Source organism: Rhopalosiphum padi, chromosome 1 (genome assembly GCF_020882245.1).
Source record: "Rhopalosiphum padi isolate XX-2018 chromosome 1, ASM2088224v1, whole genome shotgun sequence".
NCBI lineage: Eukaryota > Metazoa > Arthropoda > Insecta > Hemiptera > Aphididae > Rhopalosiphum > Rhopalosiphum padi.
Window position 1 is genome coordinate 60,558,365 of NC_083597.1, and position 15,716 is coordinate 60,574,080.

At 26.5% G+C, this 15,716-nt stretch overlaps 2 protein-coding genes across 2 annotated transcripts; one reads left to right on the forward strand and one right to left on the reverse strand.

Moving 5' to 3' along the window:
- Positions 1-5,126: 5,126 nt before the first annotated feature.
- LOC132930413 (mediator of RNA polymerase II transcription subunit 17) lies at positions 5,127-9,875 on the reverse strand. The gene is made up of 11 exons (XM_060996288.1): positions 9,526-9,875; positions 9,267-9,443; positions 9,062-9,197; positions 8,008-8,188; positions 7,057-7,260; positions 6,641-6,846; positions 6,292-6,551; positions 6,133-6,223; positions 5,856-6,074; positions 5,626-5,774; positions 5,127-5,564 (listed from the first exon to the last, which is right to left on the reverse strand). Exons 1-11 carry the CDS (start codon positions 9,618-9,620, stop codon positions 5,351-5,353), a joined length of 1,932 nt encoding a protein of 643 aa, XP_060852271.1. The 5' UTR covers positions 9,621-9,875; the 3' UTR covers positions 5,127-5,350.
- Positions 9,876-10,051: 176 nt separating this feature from the next.
- Positions 10,052-14,176, forward strand: LOC132930423 (brahma-associated protein of 60 kDa). The gene is made up of 11 exons (XM_060996299.1): positions 10,052-10,196; positions 10,255-10,369; positions 10,434-10,633; positions 11,387-11,576; positions 11,643-11,810; positions 11,872-12,000; positions 12,062-12,235; positions 12,302-12,447; positions 12,511-12,631; positions 12,691-12,828; positions 13,683-14,176. Exons 2-11 carry the CDS (start codon positions 10,292-10,294, stop codon positions 13,836-13,838), a joined length of 1,500 nt encoding a protein of 499 aa, XP_060852282.1. The 5' UTR covers positions 10,052-10,196; positions 10,255-10,291; the 3' UTR covers positions 13,839-14,176.
- Positions 14,177-15,716: the final 1,540 nt, after the last annotated feature.

The following is a 15,716-nucleotide window of genomic DNA, read 5'->3' on the forward strand; positions in this document are numbered from 1 at the left end:
TATTGGTAATGCACTTATGCACTAATACCACAGACGTACCTATACATGGTTCATACTATATACCTATATAATATAATTGTACAATATATATATGGGTATTTGGGTCTGAGATGTTAGTTTATTTATAACACATTTCGATTTTGGAAACGAGACCTAAACATCATAAGCTATATCGGCTTTTCAATGTTAAATTTATAATTTGATTTTACAATTTGATTTTTACTAATTAAATGTTAACTGTTAAGTAAATAAATCCCACACAATTTGGTCAATAAAAAAGGTCTTTTAATAGTGATGTACTGATGTCTTATGATGTTTTAGAAGCTTAATATAAAAGTTTAATAGCATAGGAAATAGTGTAAAAATTGTCTTGGTAAAAATTATTTGCTGGAAATTCTCAGGAGAGCATGTAATCCGGAAGTCGGTGAAACACGATTGCGTACACGGTACACCGTACGGTCTTTATCGACATACACAATCGTGAACATTAATTAATGTTCACGATTGCGTACGATATTTATCTGAAACTTTGAAGCACTGTTGCATTTGATTTGAACTAATATATAACGTACAATTTAAAATTAATCCGAAAGTTTTCATCGAATTTATAACGCTCAATTTCATAGCATCCTTCTGGAGTTCTGGAAACATGTATGAAAATGCAATCAGTATTTAAACTTTTAAAGGTCGGATTAAAAAAAATGAAAAATATGGATTTAATTGATATAAAAGAATATAATAAATACAAAATTCATAAAAAATATTATGATATTTGTCAAAAATTAGTTATTTAAGTTATTCTAAGGTATAAAATTGTAAATTGAATATACTTTTACATTTCATTATTTTAACCTTTTATTATATTTAAATATTTTGACTTATGTTTTTGACATAAGTCATTTTGTCAAAATTTAATTTTTACTGATCACAAATAAAAACTTAACTGTGGCAACGTTTCACAGCAAATCATACGCAATCGTTTGACTTTTGGGGTAAATATTAAAGTTAATTGTTTAACGTAAGCCATCGTGTTCACAAAAAGGTGCATCGTAGTATTGTACGCAATTGTATCTTTGCAAATTAATTCAAGTTGCAATAATCATATCAATCTCACCAGTAATCGCAGCAACATATGAAAAGTCATTTTCGTCAATGCACCGCATTAATATTTTGTTACGCACCACTGCATAGGCACAAATAGGGTGGGGCTTGGGGGAGGGCTTAGCCCCTCCCCCGAAAAAACTAATGATTTAACTACATAATACATTCGAAATCCAGTATAAAACTGAGCTACAATACCCAAATTTCAAACACTATTTGCGCCTATTTCCACCAGTTTAGCGCAAAGTAGATTTATTAATCTTTCGTCTTTATATATAGAAAGAGAAATAACAAATAGATAAATAAATGAACGTATAATACAGGTTTGCAAAAAAAAAATCAAGAAAATTAGATTTAATATAATTTATTTTTAATTTGTAATTCTTTTTAGTTTTCCTATACCGGCTATACCTACACCTATAATAATATTAAACCATATTATACATTTATATACACAATACACGTATATGTATATAATTATATTTTATATTTATAATCATAAATGTGCTCACGGGGGAAGCAGTTAACTCCCCTGCGAAATTTTTCACTTCATCAAGATCTTATAAGTTATATTATACATTAATACCTTTACCAATGTTTGATAATATTTATATAATAATATGCTCAAGTGTTCAATAGTGGTATACTAGTGTCTAATGTTTATAGTACCTATGCAATTATTGCTATTTAAAAATAGTAAATAGGGCGGGTGTGTATAGATGAGTTCTAGGGGTTAATGGGTTAATAAAGTTAAATAAGGTATTACTTAACCTCTTTAACGAAAAATTAAACAATGATTCTATAAAAAAAAAATGCATATAAAAAGGTACCTGTATTATTTTACTACTTATAACTTTATAAAAACAATGACAATAAAATATTAAAAAGTGTTATATTATATTATAATATAATTAAAATTTAAAAATTAACTTTTATAGCCTTCACTTGAAAAAACTGTTCAATAACTTCATCCAAATTGAATTGCTGTGCCCGCTTATTTTCGATGGAAATAATTGACAAACTATTCAGCTGTTTGATATCGTACTTCGTAAATAATTTTTTATTATTTTTAGTTTTGAGAACGATCGCTTTGTTTCCGCTACAGCCTACTGTTATAGCCGTTATAGGTAACGTCAAGTATAAAATTAAAGCAGTCCATATATCAAGAGTTATATATTATGTTGTATTGTTTATATATTCACACTAAAAAGTATTATAGAGGCATAGAGCCCTCTCTTTCCCTCTAAGAAAAAAATAATTTATCACCCTACGCCCATGAACAACAAATATTTGTTGTATTAAATACCATTGATATAGTAGTCAGTAGTGTAGTAAATATGTATTATTGAAAATTAGTTCTAAATTATAAACTATAGAATAAATTTTACCAAATGTTTATTTAATACATTTTTGTTTATGATTTCATTTTCATTTTTTTTCTATAAATGTCAATTAAAAATTATTTACTAGAAAGAACCCATTAATTTATTAATACGCAATGTTATCATCTGTAGTTAAGAAATAAAGTTGTTTATCTATAATATTTTATATTATTATTTATTTCGATAATTAAGTATTATTACTCTATAGTCTATAATTTAGAACTAATTTTCAATAATACATATCTACTACACTACTATCAATGGTATTTGACACAACAAATATTTGTTGTTCATAGGCGTAGGGTGATCAATTATTTTTTTCTTAGAGGGAAGGAGAGGGCTGTATCACACATTTTTAGTGTGCACATATAAACAATATAACATAATATACAAGTATACCAAGGCCATACCAAGGGGTGGGGGTTCAACCCCCTGAAATCTTTTCGTGTTATATTATGTGATAGACTGGTAGTAAAATAGCCTATACAATATTATAATAAAAATTAGAACACAATTTTTTAGCTTAAAATCTCTCCCGAAATTAATTTCCAGTTACGGCCTTGAAATAGGTTTACAACATAATATATTAATATAATATGTTAATTATCTATACTAGTCTGCAGTAGCCAGGTAGCACAATTTCACCCAAACAACAATAATTACACATCGAAAGACTAAAATGTCAACGCTTTATTATTATTTATTATGTATAGGTTACCTTATTATATGTTATATTATGTACCTATAAATAATAACATGTTGAATAATACGTAGGGAATCAAACTTGTATAAAATTAAATCACTTATAGTAATCAATTAAGTACCTACTATTAGATCTAAAAAACAAAATAGTTTAACAATACAACACACGTCGGGTTATTTTTACCAGCCAGGAGGATACAACACCGTAGTGACGTAGCCATGGGGGCGGGCGTGGGCTATGCCCCCTCATCGGCTGTATCAACTTAATATAAAAATGAATTGTTATTGTTAATTGTTGATTATATTTTTATTTTTTTCAGTATTTTGGGTTTGCCAACACCCCTCCCCCCCATTTTAAAATTCTGGCAAACTGCTATACCGGCTCAATTTGTAGACATCTACAGATGCACAGTAGCACATTAGCCCAATCCGCCACTGTATACCTAACCTATTTATGGAAATAAGTTTACATTTTGAATTATTTAAGTTAATGTACTTGCTAAAAATATATATTACTCAAATAATTAAATATAATATAATCAGTGGCGTGTCCAGAATTTTTTTTAGGAGGGGGCTCACACTGTCTAAAATTTAACCAAGTATACTACATAGGCGGACATTGGGGGGGGGGGGGGTATAGCCCCTGCGAGTCACTTTACATTTGATTGTTATAGCCCCCCTAAAAATTTAACCAAATGTCCGCCTATGGTATACTATCAAAAAGAAAAAAAAATCAACAAACTATTTAATGTTTTTAATACAAAAAATAGCAAATATGGCCAATGAAGGAGGGAGGGCATGGCCACTGAATATAATATAATAAATGCAATATTTTTGAAAAATATATCCACCTGCTGTAATATTAAAAGTAACAAAAAATTAAGAAAAAACCTGAATTTTTATGGAAAGCCAATATTATTATCAAAATAATTGTTTTATAACCATGGCTATCTTAGAACTTATACAATTTAATTTATAGGTACCTATAAAAAATAGTTTAATGCGGTTTGAATTAGCCAAATTTGTCAAAATATAATAATAATTAAAACAACTATAGAAGCCATATTTATTCATAAACCGTTTTGCTAAGTACCTATTTGCAGGCTGCAACACTTGCATGAATATCATATTTTAATATTTAAAAGTGTGAAGAAGGTGTAATTGTTTTTTTGATGTGTAATCAGTAATCTAAATTTTATTATTGTTCATAAAAAATTATTATTTTAATTTATGACTAATAACTTTAATAGCTGCATCAAAAAAATATATCATGAAATATACCTAATAATATAGGCTGGTTAGACTGTTTCTGCTTAGAATTGTTTTTCTTACACAATGATATATCATTGAATTCAAATTTAACATAATCATGATAGTAACCCACGTCCTACACAACATTTAACGTACATCAGGGGATCACTTGATTACCTTTTTTTTTTAAATTACATTTGTGTTTTAGATTTAAAATCAATATACAATTTAATAAAAATCATAAATTTCAAAATAGGTTGTGGTAAATTTATATTTATTCTTAAACTGTTCAAATTCAAACATATAATACAATTTACTTATGGGCTATTATAAACAATACAATGATGATAAGATAAACATTCGGCGTTTGTAAATAAGAATACTAAAAAACATTTAATTTTTTAACAATTACATTAATATAATACCTATATTGAAAAAATAATTGGCAATGTTATTGTGTTATAAGTTTTGAATTTTATCATCTAATAATACAATTTTTATGAAAATGCAATATTAATTTCATCAATATGACCACCATGATTGATTATTCGCTATAGTTTCATCATTTAAATTATGAAAGATGATTATTTGCTATAATTGTAAAATATAATAAATTAACCTTGAATACTTGATTGACAAATATTTTAAATTAACACTGATATCAATTATTAAATAACTAATTAGTCAGTATAAAACTCTTAATTTAGCATCAGTAATTTATTATTATTAACACACATTACATATAAATGAAATATTTTAATACATACATTAGTATAATAATAGTTATACTTATTTTCATGTAGAAATAATTAATTATATTGAACTAACTGATAAAAAAATTATATACAATATAAATTAAATACATTTTTTTATTTATTTTTTATTTTACATTAACAGGTTTTATTGTTCACAAATTAGGTAGAATTGGTTAAACTAGCCATTAAAAGTTCAATTTTGTTTAAAAAGTTTTTACCTTCCATTTTGTCCCACCTAACTTTTTTAAACGAACCTCCTAAATTTTCCCATTTTCTTTCTTTTACCAATTGCCCTCCAAAGAAGTCTTTTTTTGGTGAATGTGCAATACTCACACTGACATTGCCTTGTGGTTCACATTTTACGGATATCAACCTAAAGTAAAATATAACATGATTAATTTTATCAAATCATACAATTATATCTATAAATATACCTATCTCCTATTGGTGAAGCTAAAAGACATGAGCTGGCATTTCCCATAGGCTCAACTGGTCCAAGACCAAGGTGAGAAGAACTAGCTAAGAATTGCCATCCTTGTGTTTTAGCTACTGACTGTACTCCCATTATTTGATGTTGATAAATCTATTACAGTTATGTTACACATAAATATTACAAACAAAAGTTTTTGATATTTATATAAAATTAGTTAATATCTATATTTACTTGACAAAAAATGAGATCTCTTAATTCTTGTGGTTCATATGATAAATACATTACTCGACCATCTCGGCAAATACATTTTAACGATTTTTTCATTACATGCACGACTAATGAAGTTCGACAAATACAATCAAACCCGTGTGAAACAATAGTAACTTTAACACAAGCTTGTGTTGGGGAGTTCAATGAATTCCAATGTGAAATTATAATTGGATCTTTAACCTATGAAGAATATAACGGTTATATATTTTTCTAATTTAATATAATAAAATTAATTTACTTCTTTAGCTAGTGTATCAATAACATATTCTGTACGTAATCTCATAAAAAAGTGTTGAGCTTGTTCTATAATTTGTTCTAATAAAGTTTGGCTAAAATTTGAATTAAAAAAATAATAATAATTAAACTCTTTACTTATTTATAGATATTTATTTATTACCTTTTAGAGATTTCTAATAATTCAAAACGATCAGCAGCATTAGGTCCAGCCACTGCACGACGTTTACTTGGACCTAAAGGTCCAGAAGAAGGATGTGGAAATGGTTGATGAGTATTTCTATGGTGCACTTCTCTTAAAAGTTGATGCAGAGAGTGTTCTAGTACATGATCATGATCAGTTTTAGATGGTAAAATAGTATTAGGGTTACCATTTGTTGAACTATGACATAATCCGATAATTAACTGAATACCAGGAAATACCTATATAAGAATAAAACAATATTAAAATTATTGTTTTATATCATAATATTATGTATATTTTTAACATGTAACTTTTTTCATTCACATACTGTAGCTGAAATTTGATTTCCAACAACCATATGTGGTATAGTTGCTTGCAATTGAACTGCTTCTTTGGCAAGCTGATTAAATAATTCTTTACAAAACAATACATTTTGAGCAGCTTCTAATTTTTGTTGCCAATGCATATCCGGATTAGGAGTAGCTGGAGCTGAGCCCAGTAGATTAAATGAAGTGTTAAAAATATTCTCTTGGTCTAAAGTATCAAATTAAAAAATATAATGATAGTTTTTAATCATTTTAATATACAAAAAAATCAATTTTAGATTCAGTTGAAATAATAATTATTATGTGTTGTTATTAAATGGAAAACTATAGAATTTAATTAAAATAATAAATCTTGGCTTTTTTAAATAAAAAATGTTTAATTACTGATAAAATAAAACACAACGATGCATTAAATTACCTTTTTGGCATAAAACCATTATGTAAGATACTCCCTGTAGTTCAGTAGGAACAGTTACTCTAAGCGCTGATGGTGATTTAGTGATTGAAACATTTTGACCGGGAGACGATGACGGGCTACTGGAAGAAATTCCAGAATTTGATTGAATATCATCTTCTGCTTTTGTAACTTCAAACATACCACTCTGTCCAAATTTTGAACCAGCTATGGACATACATTTTTAGTAAATTTCATAAATTTTAATTGTACACAATACATTTTAGATTCTGAACGGAGTGATAATTGTATTGATTTTACAATGTGTTTTTTTTTATGTCTGTCTTCATGTTATGGAGTAGTGATTTGGGAGGGGGGGGGGTCAAAGTAAAAAATGTCCAGTTGTTTTCAAAAGCGTCAAGAAAACCCTAAAAAAGTAACGGAAAAGCGGAAATTTTCACGCATAACCAGTTTTTGACAAAATTGATTTTTTATTTTGCTGTAACTCAAAAACGATTCATTGAAAATACTTGAAATTTTCACCAAATGTTTATAATAGGGTTAGCTATTTATGATTAAATTTTTAAAAGTTATTTATAGACAATTAAAATTTTGATATTTTTACATTTTTTTTTGAAGCTTGTCTGAAGAAATTTATATGAAAAGATGAATTAATACATTTATGTTTTTATTTGTTTACTTGTTATTTTATAGGAATAAAGTTGTTTCATAAGTTAATAAGAATACCTACAAGGCTACAAACATTATTTAATTTGTATTTTACCTATTGAGCACTGTTTATATTTTTAACTAATTACAATTACTCAATATTTAAAAAATTATAATCACAAACGATGTATAGAAAAGTGTTATGGTACATGTTTTTAGATGGGAAATAGCCATAATAATAGCCTTAAATAACAGTACATATTTACTTTCAATTAAATTCTAAAGATTTATTTTAAATTAAATTACCTGTTTTATAACTTAAGTCACCAATAATAGCTGTAGAAACTTTTTTCAATCTCCAATTTTGTCGTAGTCTTAATAACTCAATATGAAAATCAGGAGTAGTTCGGTTTCTTATAAATTCATTCTGACTACTTCTTAATCGGTCTACAGCAGACATTATAATATTTGAAGCACTAGCTAATGCCTAATTTAAAAACAATAAAATTACAGTGGTTAAATAAATATTAAATATAATTAATAATAGAATATTTTATTAAATATTATGTACATCTAATAAAGTTATACAAAATATTAAAGGTTTGTCTCAATAATTAAAAGTTTATGCTATTTTGCGCTCTACTACCCAATTTATATCTTTATTATCGACAAATTTGAAGCATTCTGAGAGATATGGCACAAGTATTTTAATATTTATTTATTTTAATTTTATATTTAGGATTATTAATGATGATGAAATGAATGACGAGACAACAACAAACCATGATAATGTAAAATAGTTTTCAATAATATATTACTTATTATAAGAATTTTTGTTTGTCATTATAACCACTTTTATATTGTTCCATCTATTACAAGATTAACATTGTTTAAAATCTAAATATAGTTGTCAAGTGATAATACTACAGTCGCATGTTGTCGGTAAAACGCATATAATAAGATAGCCAAGTTTAAAAGTATAAACTTTAAACTTTGTTTTTTACTATACTTCAAAATTTAAATAAGTGATCAATTATTAAATTCAAACCAATTTAAAATACACTTTCATTATTAAAGTCCATTTCATACCACATGAACGTTTGCTCGAGATGTATTGTGTTTATTAAACATTTGCATTAAAGTTAGAGCACTTTATTTATGTTGCTTCATGCAAAACCGGCTTAAAAATCTATTATTTATATTTATACTTTTGATTAAATCAGTAATCATCCAGTTTGTTTTCATTTCTCAACATCAAAATAAATATAAATTATTATATTGATATTTTTAATTAAAATGGTTTGGTTTGATCATAAAAATTACCTCATGTACAATAATTTAAAATTTTAGATTTTCAAACCTTTTTACGAAGATAAATTTGAGCCATTGGTTTGGTTTCAATTGAATCAGTAGGAATTGGATCAAGTATCATGTATCGTTTTTCTTTTGTAACAGCTAACACATCTGATATAACACATATCTCTGTTGCTGCTCTCCTTTAATAACAATATCAATAAATTAATGAACCAAATTGTTTGTACAATCATAACAATTAGTGTCATTACTTTAGTTTAGAAACTACTGAATCAATCCACCCAGATACAGGGACATTGGGAGATGGCTCTTTGGATTCTTCTTCACTTTTAATCTCCACTTCTTGTTGTTTAGTAGTATCCTCATCAACCTTACTGAAGTCAATTCTCTGTGCAAGCTTTGACAAATTGTCAGACATAGACAATGCCCTAAAAAAATAATCCCACAAAACAATTAAATTAGTTCTAAACATGTTTTTAATGTAATTAAACTGTAATCAATTGTGCTTACGGTTGATAGATTTCCTGTCCATCATATGAAATTTCCTGGATTATATTTTCGGCTTGTGTTTCAATACTTATATTCACACTTGTAGAATACGCCATGGTAAATAATAAACTAATATCGATTTAAATAAAAAATTTAACTAATGATAAATAATATGTTACAAATATAAAACCATTCAAGAATAAAATAACGATTCCACCGGCATTAAGCAATTAAGTTTGCATTCATTCTTGAAGAAGAACTAATAACCATAGTCTTAAATCGTTATGTCGAACTCGAATTTAATGTTTACATTTTCCATTTACCCGATGATCAAGATTATAGATACTAGTTCCGGCAGGGTAGAACAAAACGTACACAACTACGACTATAGATAATGGTATCTAAAGCTTGACCACAATAATTTAAACAACCACAGTGTTGGTCACGGTTTAAGATATCTTAAACCGTGGTGTTGGTTGTAGTCAAATGTGATAAGACCCGGTTTGGTTATTATTTAATCAGTTATACCAAGGTATAAAATATTCTTAGCAAGCTGAAATTTGTGGGCAGTTTGTTTGTGCCGAATGCCAATGATAACACAATTACTCGAATAATAGTTTGTTTACAATCATAGAAAAGCAATTTACAATTCGTACACTCGGCACTCGGCAGTCGGCAATTCGGCATTCTATGTAAACATTTTTAATAGTACATTAATATTAAAATTGAATATTAATGTTTCTTTTGTAGGTAATTTGAATTCAATTTCTGTACTGAAGATTCCAAAATGTCAAATTTTCCGCCTACCCCTACCAATCCAAATGTTCAAAATAGATTTGGTCAATACCCAAATCAAACGTATCCGGTTAGTATGTGTATATAATATATTTATTTAATTTTTTTTTCAATGTAATGCATGTATACTGTAGATGCAACAAAGGCCCGGCATGTACCAACAAGGTGGTCCGATACCTCAAGGTGTACCACCCAATGCCATGATGGGAGCTCGTGGACCCCCCACTCAAGGATTTAGCCCTATGAGACATGGCGCTGTCCCAATGGTACCGAACCAGCCAACGCCTGGCAAACGACCTGCTGATAATCGAAATCCACCTCCCATGGTCAAGGGGTATGTGTTTTTTGAATAAAATTAAGCACCTATGTGATGTACAATTTTAATCATATAGAACTTAATATTTATACAAAACAATAACTCAAAAGTCTCAAATGATTTTTGTCAAGTTATAGAAATTAAATATTTTTCTTTTATATGAAGTGTAAACAAATTTCTAATCGTTTTAAATTACTTACGATTACAATATTAATTTTTATACATTTACTGAGAAAACTATTTAATAAATTTGTTTAGTATATTAATAAAAATGTATCACTTATATTTAAAGTATGAAATATGAACAAAGGCTTGCAAGATAAAAACAAATTAAATAATAGAAAGATTATAACTAAAACTGCTAAAATAAAATTAAGTTCATAATATTTATTTTCCTTTTTGCTTGCTATTTTCAATTAATTTTTTAACCAATTTTTTCATTGACAACTATAATTCATAAAAAAATATGTTTACATAATCATTTAATACTTCTTAGTGAAAACAATATGAAACATAATAATGTTGAGTTAAATGTTCTTTGGTAGGTGCTATTGGCTATAATAAACTAAACATTTTTAATGAAAAAATAAAAATAGTTATAAGTTTATTAATTAATTCAACAATGCAGTTATTACTTATTTATTGTACATGCACAAAAACTTTTGAATTAATTTAAAATGTAAATTAATGTTCTATGGATATTATTCCCATCATTACTTTTGTTACACAATGTATTTTACATTACAAAATATTAATAAATCACTTTTATAGTGATTTTCCTCACAACATACAAGTTCAAAATAGCAGTATTGGAATGAGCAAAAAAAAGAAAAAATTGGCAGATAAAATATTACCCCAAAAAGTAAGGGATCTTGTCCCAGAATCACAAGCATATATGGATCTATTGGCATTTGAAAGAAAACTCGATTCAACAATCATGAGAAAAAGATTAGACATACAAGTAATATATTTTTATTATTATCGTAAGTTTGTGATGAATTTTAATATTATAATATTTTAATTATAGGAAGCATTAAAGCGCCCAATGAAACAAAAACGTAAATTGCGTATATTTATATCAAATACATTTTATCCTGCAAAAGAGCCTGGAGAAAATGAAGAAGGAAGTGTGGCTTCTTGGGAATTAAGAGTTGAAGGGCGTTTATTAGAAGATTCTAAAAATGAGCCAAATAAGGTAATTTGTTATTTATTAGTTATTTATTTAATTATTTTTATTTTTATTTGCAATATTTTAGATAAAAAGAAAATTTTCTTCTTTCTTTAAATCACTGGTCATTGAACTTGATAAAGATTTATATGGGCCTGATAATCATCTGGTTGAATGGCATCGAACTGCAACCACTCAGGAAACTGACGGATTTCAAGTACATATCAACTTTTTTCTTTCTATTTTTTACATTAACAATAATATTATTAAATTTTAAGGTGAAACGACCTGGAGATAAAAATGTACGCTGTACTATTTTATTGCTGCTTGATTATCAACCATTGCAATTTAAATTGGACCAACGTTTAGCTCGACTTTTGGGTGTTCATACTCAAACCAGACCAGTCATTATAAGTGCTCTCTGGCAGTTTATAAAAACTCATAAGCTACAAGTAAAACACTAATATATACGTTTTTATATGAAAATATTTTTAATCTTATAAATTACATTTCTTTAGGATTCACATGAAAAAGAATATATCAACTGTGACAAGTATTTGGAACAAATATTTAATTGTACCCGTATGAAATTTGCTGAAGTCCCACAGAGACTTAATACTTTACTTCATCCTCCTGATCCTATTGTAATTAATCATATTATAAGGTAAAATTGAATAATTATATAATATTAATTGGTATTTGTAACTAATTTAATTTAATTTTCAAGTGTTGAAGGTGTTGAACAAAAACAAACTGCATGCTATGATATTGATGTTGAAGTGGATGATACTTTAAAAGCACAAATGAATAATTTCTTATTATCCACTGCTAGCCAGCAAGAAATACAGGTAATTTTCTAAAATATGTATATTATTTTTTTATATTACAATATTATGTTTTTATTTAGAGCCTAGATAACAAGATCCACGAAACAGTTGAAACAATCAATCAGTTAAAGACAAATAGAGAATTCTTTTTGAGTTTTGCTAAAGATCCTCAACAGTTTATATATAAATGGATAATCTCACAAACAAGAGACTTAAAGGTATATATATGCAGTTTTTGTATTCACATAATTATAGTCTTAAATTGTAGGAAATTGTATTTATATACAAACAATTTGTACCAAATACATGCTATTTAGCATAATATAAATTATAAACAAATACACCATATATTGTTAAAATAATATTATGTTTCAATTAGTACATATATTTTAATGTCCAGTAGTTTTGAAAATTAAAGTTGTTCTATCCATAGGCATGTTTATGTGTAGTGGCAGAACTGATTTGGTATAAAAAAAACTTGAAAAAATTACTCTTGACCAGAACTGCAAAATAGTTTTAAACATAGGCACATTGCTATGAACTTATTACTTTAATAAGGTTATCACTTATCACAATAAAAAATCTTCCAAGTAATTGAATATTTTTCTTGATTAATTATTTAATTAAATAAACATAATACATTAAATTACTCAAGATGTTTTAAATGGTAAAACATTTTTATAAAAAAATTAATTTTTGTTCAAATTTTTATATAATATTATTAAGACAAGATATATTTAAAAAAAAATAATTATTGCACTTTTTTATAATAATATGACATGTACTTCTGTCATCTGCTTTTCTAGTACAAAATTATTTTAATATTTTTCTGTTATACAATCCCATAGCTCTGCGCATGTGTGTATACTATAGGTACAATTCTAAGCAGAGTAATTGCATTGGGTCGCTAAAACTACTATATACTCTTGTTCAGAATGAGATCGTACCTCAGCGGTTGACTTGTGGCTTTGTTCCACAGCGCTAGCCTCACGAGCTTTTGCTAAACTATTGTTTCACAATGTTTAATGTTGATTAAATTTAACTAAACAAATTGTACTTGTTAATATTTTAGACGATGACGGATGTAGTTGGAAATCCAGAAGAAGAACGAAGAGCAGAATTTTACTATCAACCGTGGACACAAGAAGCTGTTAATCGTTATTTCTATTCCAAAGTTCAACAGAAACGGGCAGAACTTGAACATCAGTTGGGTATTCGTAACTCATAAAATGAGTAAATAGTTATGTAATATATTTTACTATTGTACAATTTAAGATTTGGTGTAATAGAATTATTATAATTATATTATAGTTGATATAACCAACGTATGACCTTTTTTTATATTATTTATTAATTATTTGTACATTTTTTTAAATCTATTTGGTTAGTAGAGAAAGATTTTTTTTTTGTATGAGCATAAAATTTATTATAAAGCAGCATACATTTTTTATATGTACTAATTATTTAAAATTACTTTAATTTTAAGAATAAAGGAATAGTTATTAGAGTAGTATTTTAATTATTATATTTTCAAGACTTCAATTATAATACCTAGTATGCTAACAATTGCTATTTATTATTATTTTCTATAATATAATATTTACTCTTCTCACTGAATAATTTGAATAAGTATAAGAAAATGTATTCATTCATTAATATCTGACTATGATGTTAGGTGAATGCAGTTTTATCTGGTATAAGCAATTAACCACATTGCATCCCTTACTATTTATGCACTATTTACTATAGTTACTATTTAATCAAATACAATTTGATTGGTATATTAAATAATGTTTTAATAATTGTATACAACATCTAGTGAGGAAAATGTAAACATTCTATTTTATAGATAATTTAACTAAAATAGGGGATCTTAGTATTAAGAAAAAATTAGTTATTATTTATTGATTGATTAATTTTATAATCTTAAGTTGTATATATATATATATATTATATTTTATAATATGAGTTTATAATACATAATATGCTATATTAGTTACATATTCCAGAGCTAAAATTATAGAGATAGTACACTATGTAATAGGCATAGTTGATATAGTGCACATTATGTCTGGGAATATTGCATAAAGGGTAAACAGAAAAAAAAGTACTGATTTCTAAAATGATATCAGTTTTATAATTATTGTGTATTGAGTATATAGCTAAAATTATGTTTTTTACAACAAAAATTGTTTTCATAAAAATTAATGGTTTTATACATCACTATGCTCTATGCGGATTATGCGGACTGGTTGAATAATGAGTTATATATGATACTAGAGTAGTACCTATTACAGACAATATCAATTATAGTCTAATGATCAACTATACAATATTTATAATATAGTCTATGATAATATATTAGCCTTTAACAGGGATGATAACACTATAATCGTGGTTTTACAAAAGAATATCTCGATAAAACTTTGTATTTTCCAGTATTTCCAGAAACTTTAATACGAAATGCATAACAAATATCTCATTGGTAATTAAAATCTGTTTTTATACGTTATCACTTAGAGTATGATATCTTCTCAAATAGTTGATAGTTATAGACAACATCCAAGCATTATATAGGATTGAAATTTAATTAAATATTAAAATTTTTTCTGAGTGATACTTAAGTATTATTATTCATCAAATAATTATGGGTATCATTCAGATTTCCTCATATTTTTACTCTATAGGATTTGGTGAAAATCATGTACTAAAAAATAAAAATTCTTTAATTAGGTACTTATTACAATACTATAAAAAAGTAGCTAGACTTAAGGTTTTAAGACAATTGAACAATTCAAAAATTTAATATAAAATATACCATCCATCATTCATCAGCTAATCAATAAAGTAAAAGACAAAAAGTAACATAATATCACGATTATATATATATAGTATATACTCTTAAATATATCTCTTAAGTATATCTTTAAACGTGCATAATGTAACCACAGAATTCTGTGATATAACATCATATTTAAAAAAAAATAATTAACACGGCTAATGGCTATAGAAACTATCATAGACCTATATTATAGGTCTATGGATACTATCTATTCATATCTATAGCAGTGTTTGACAGATAAGAATATACGGAAGAATGTATACA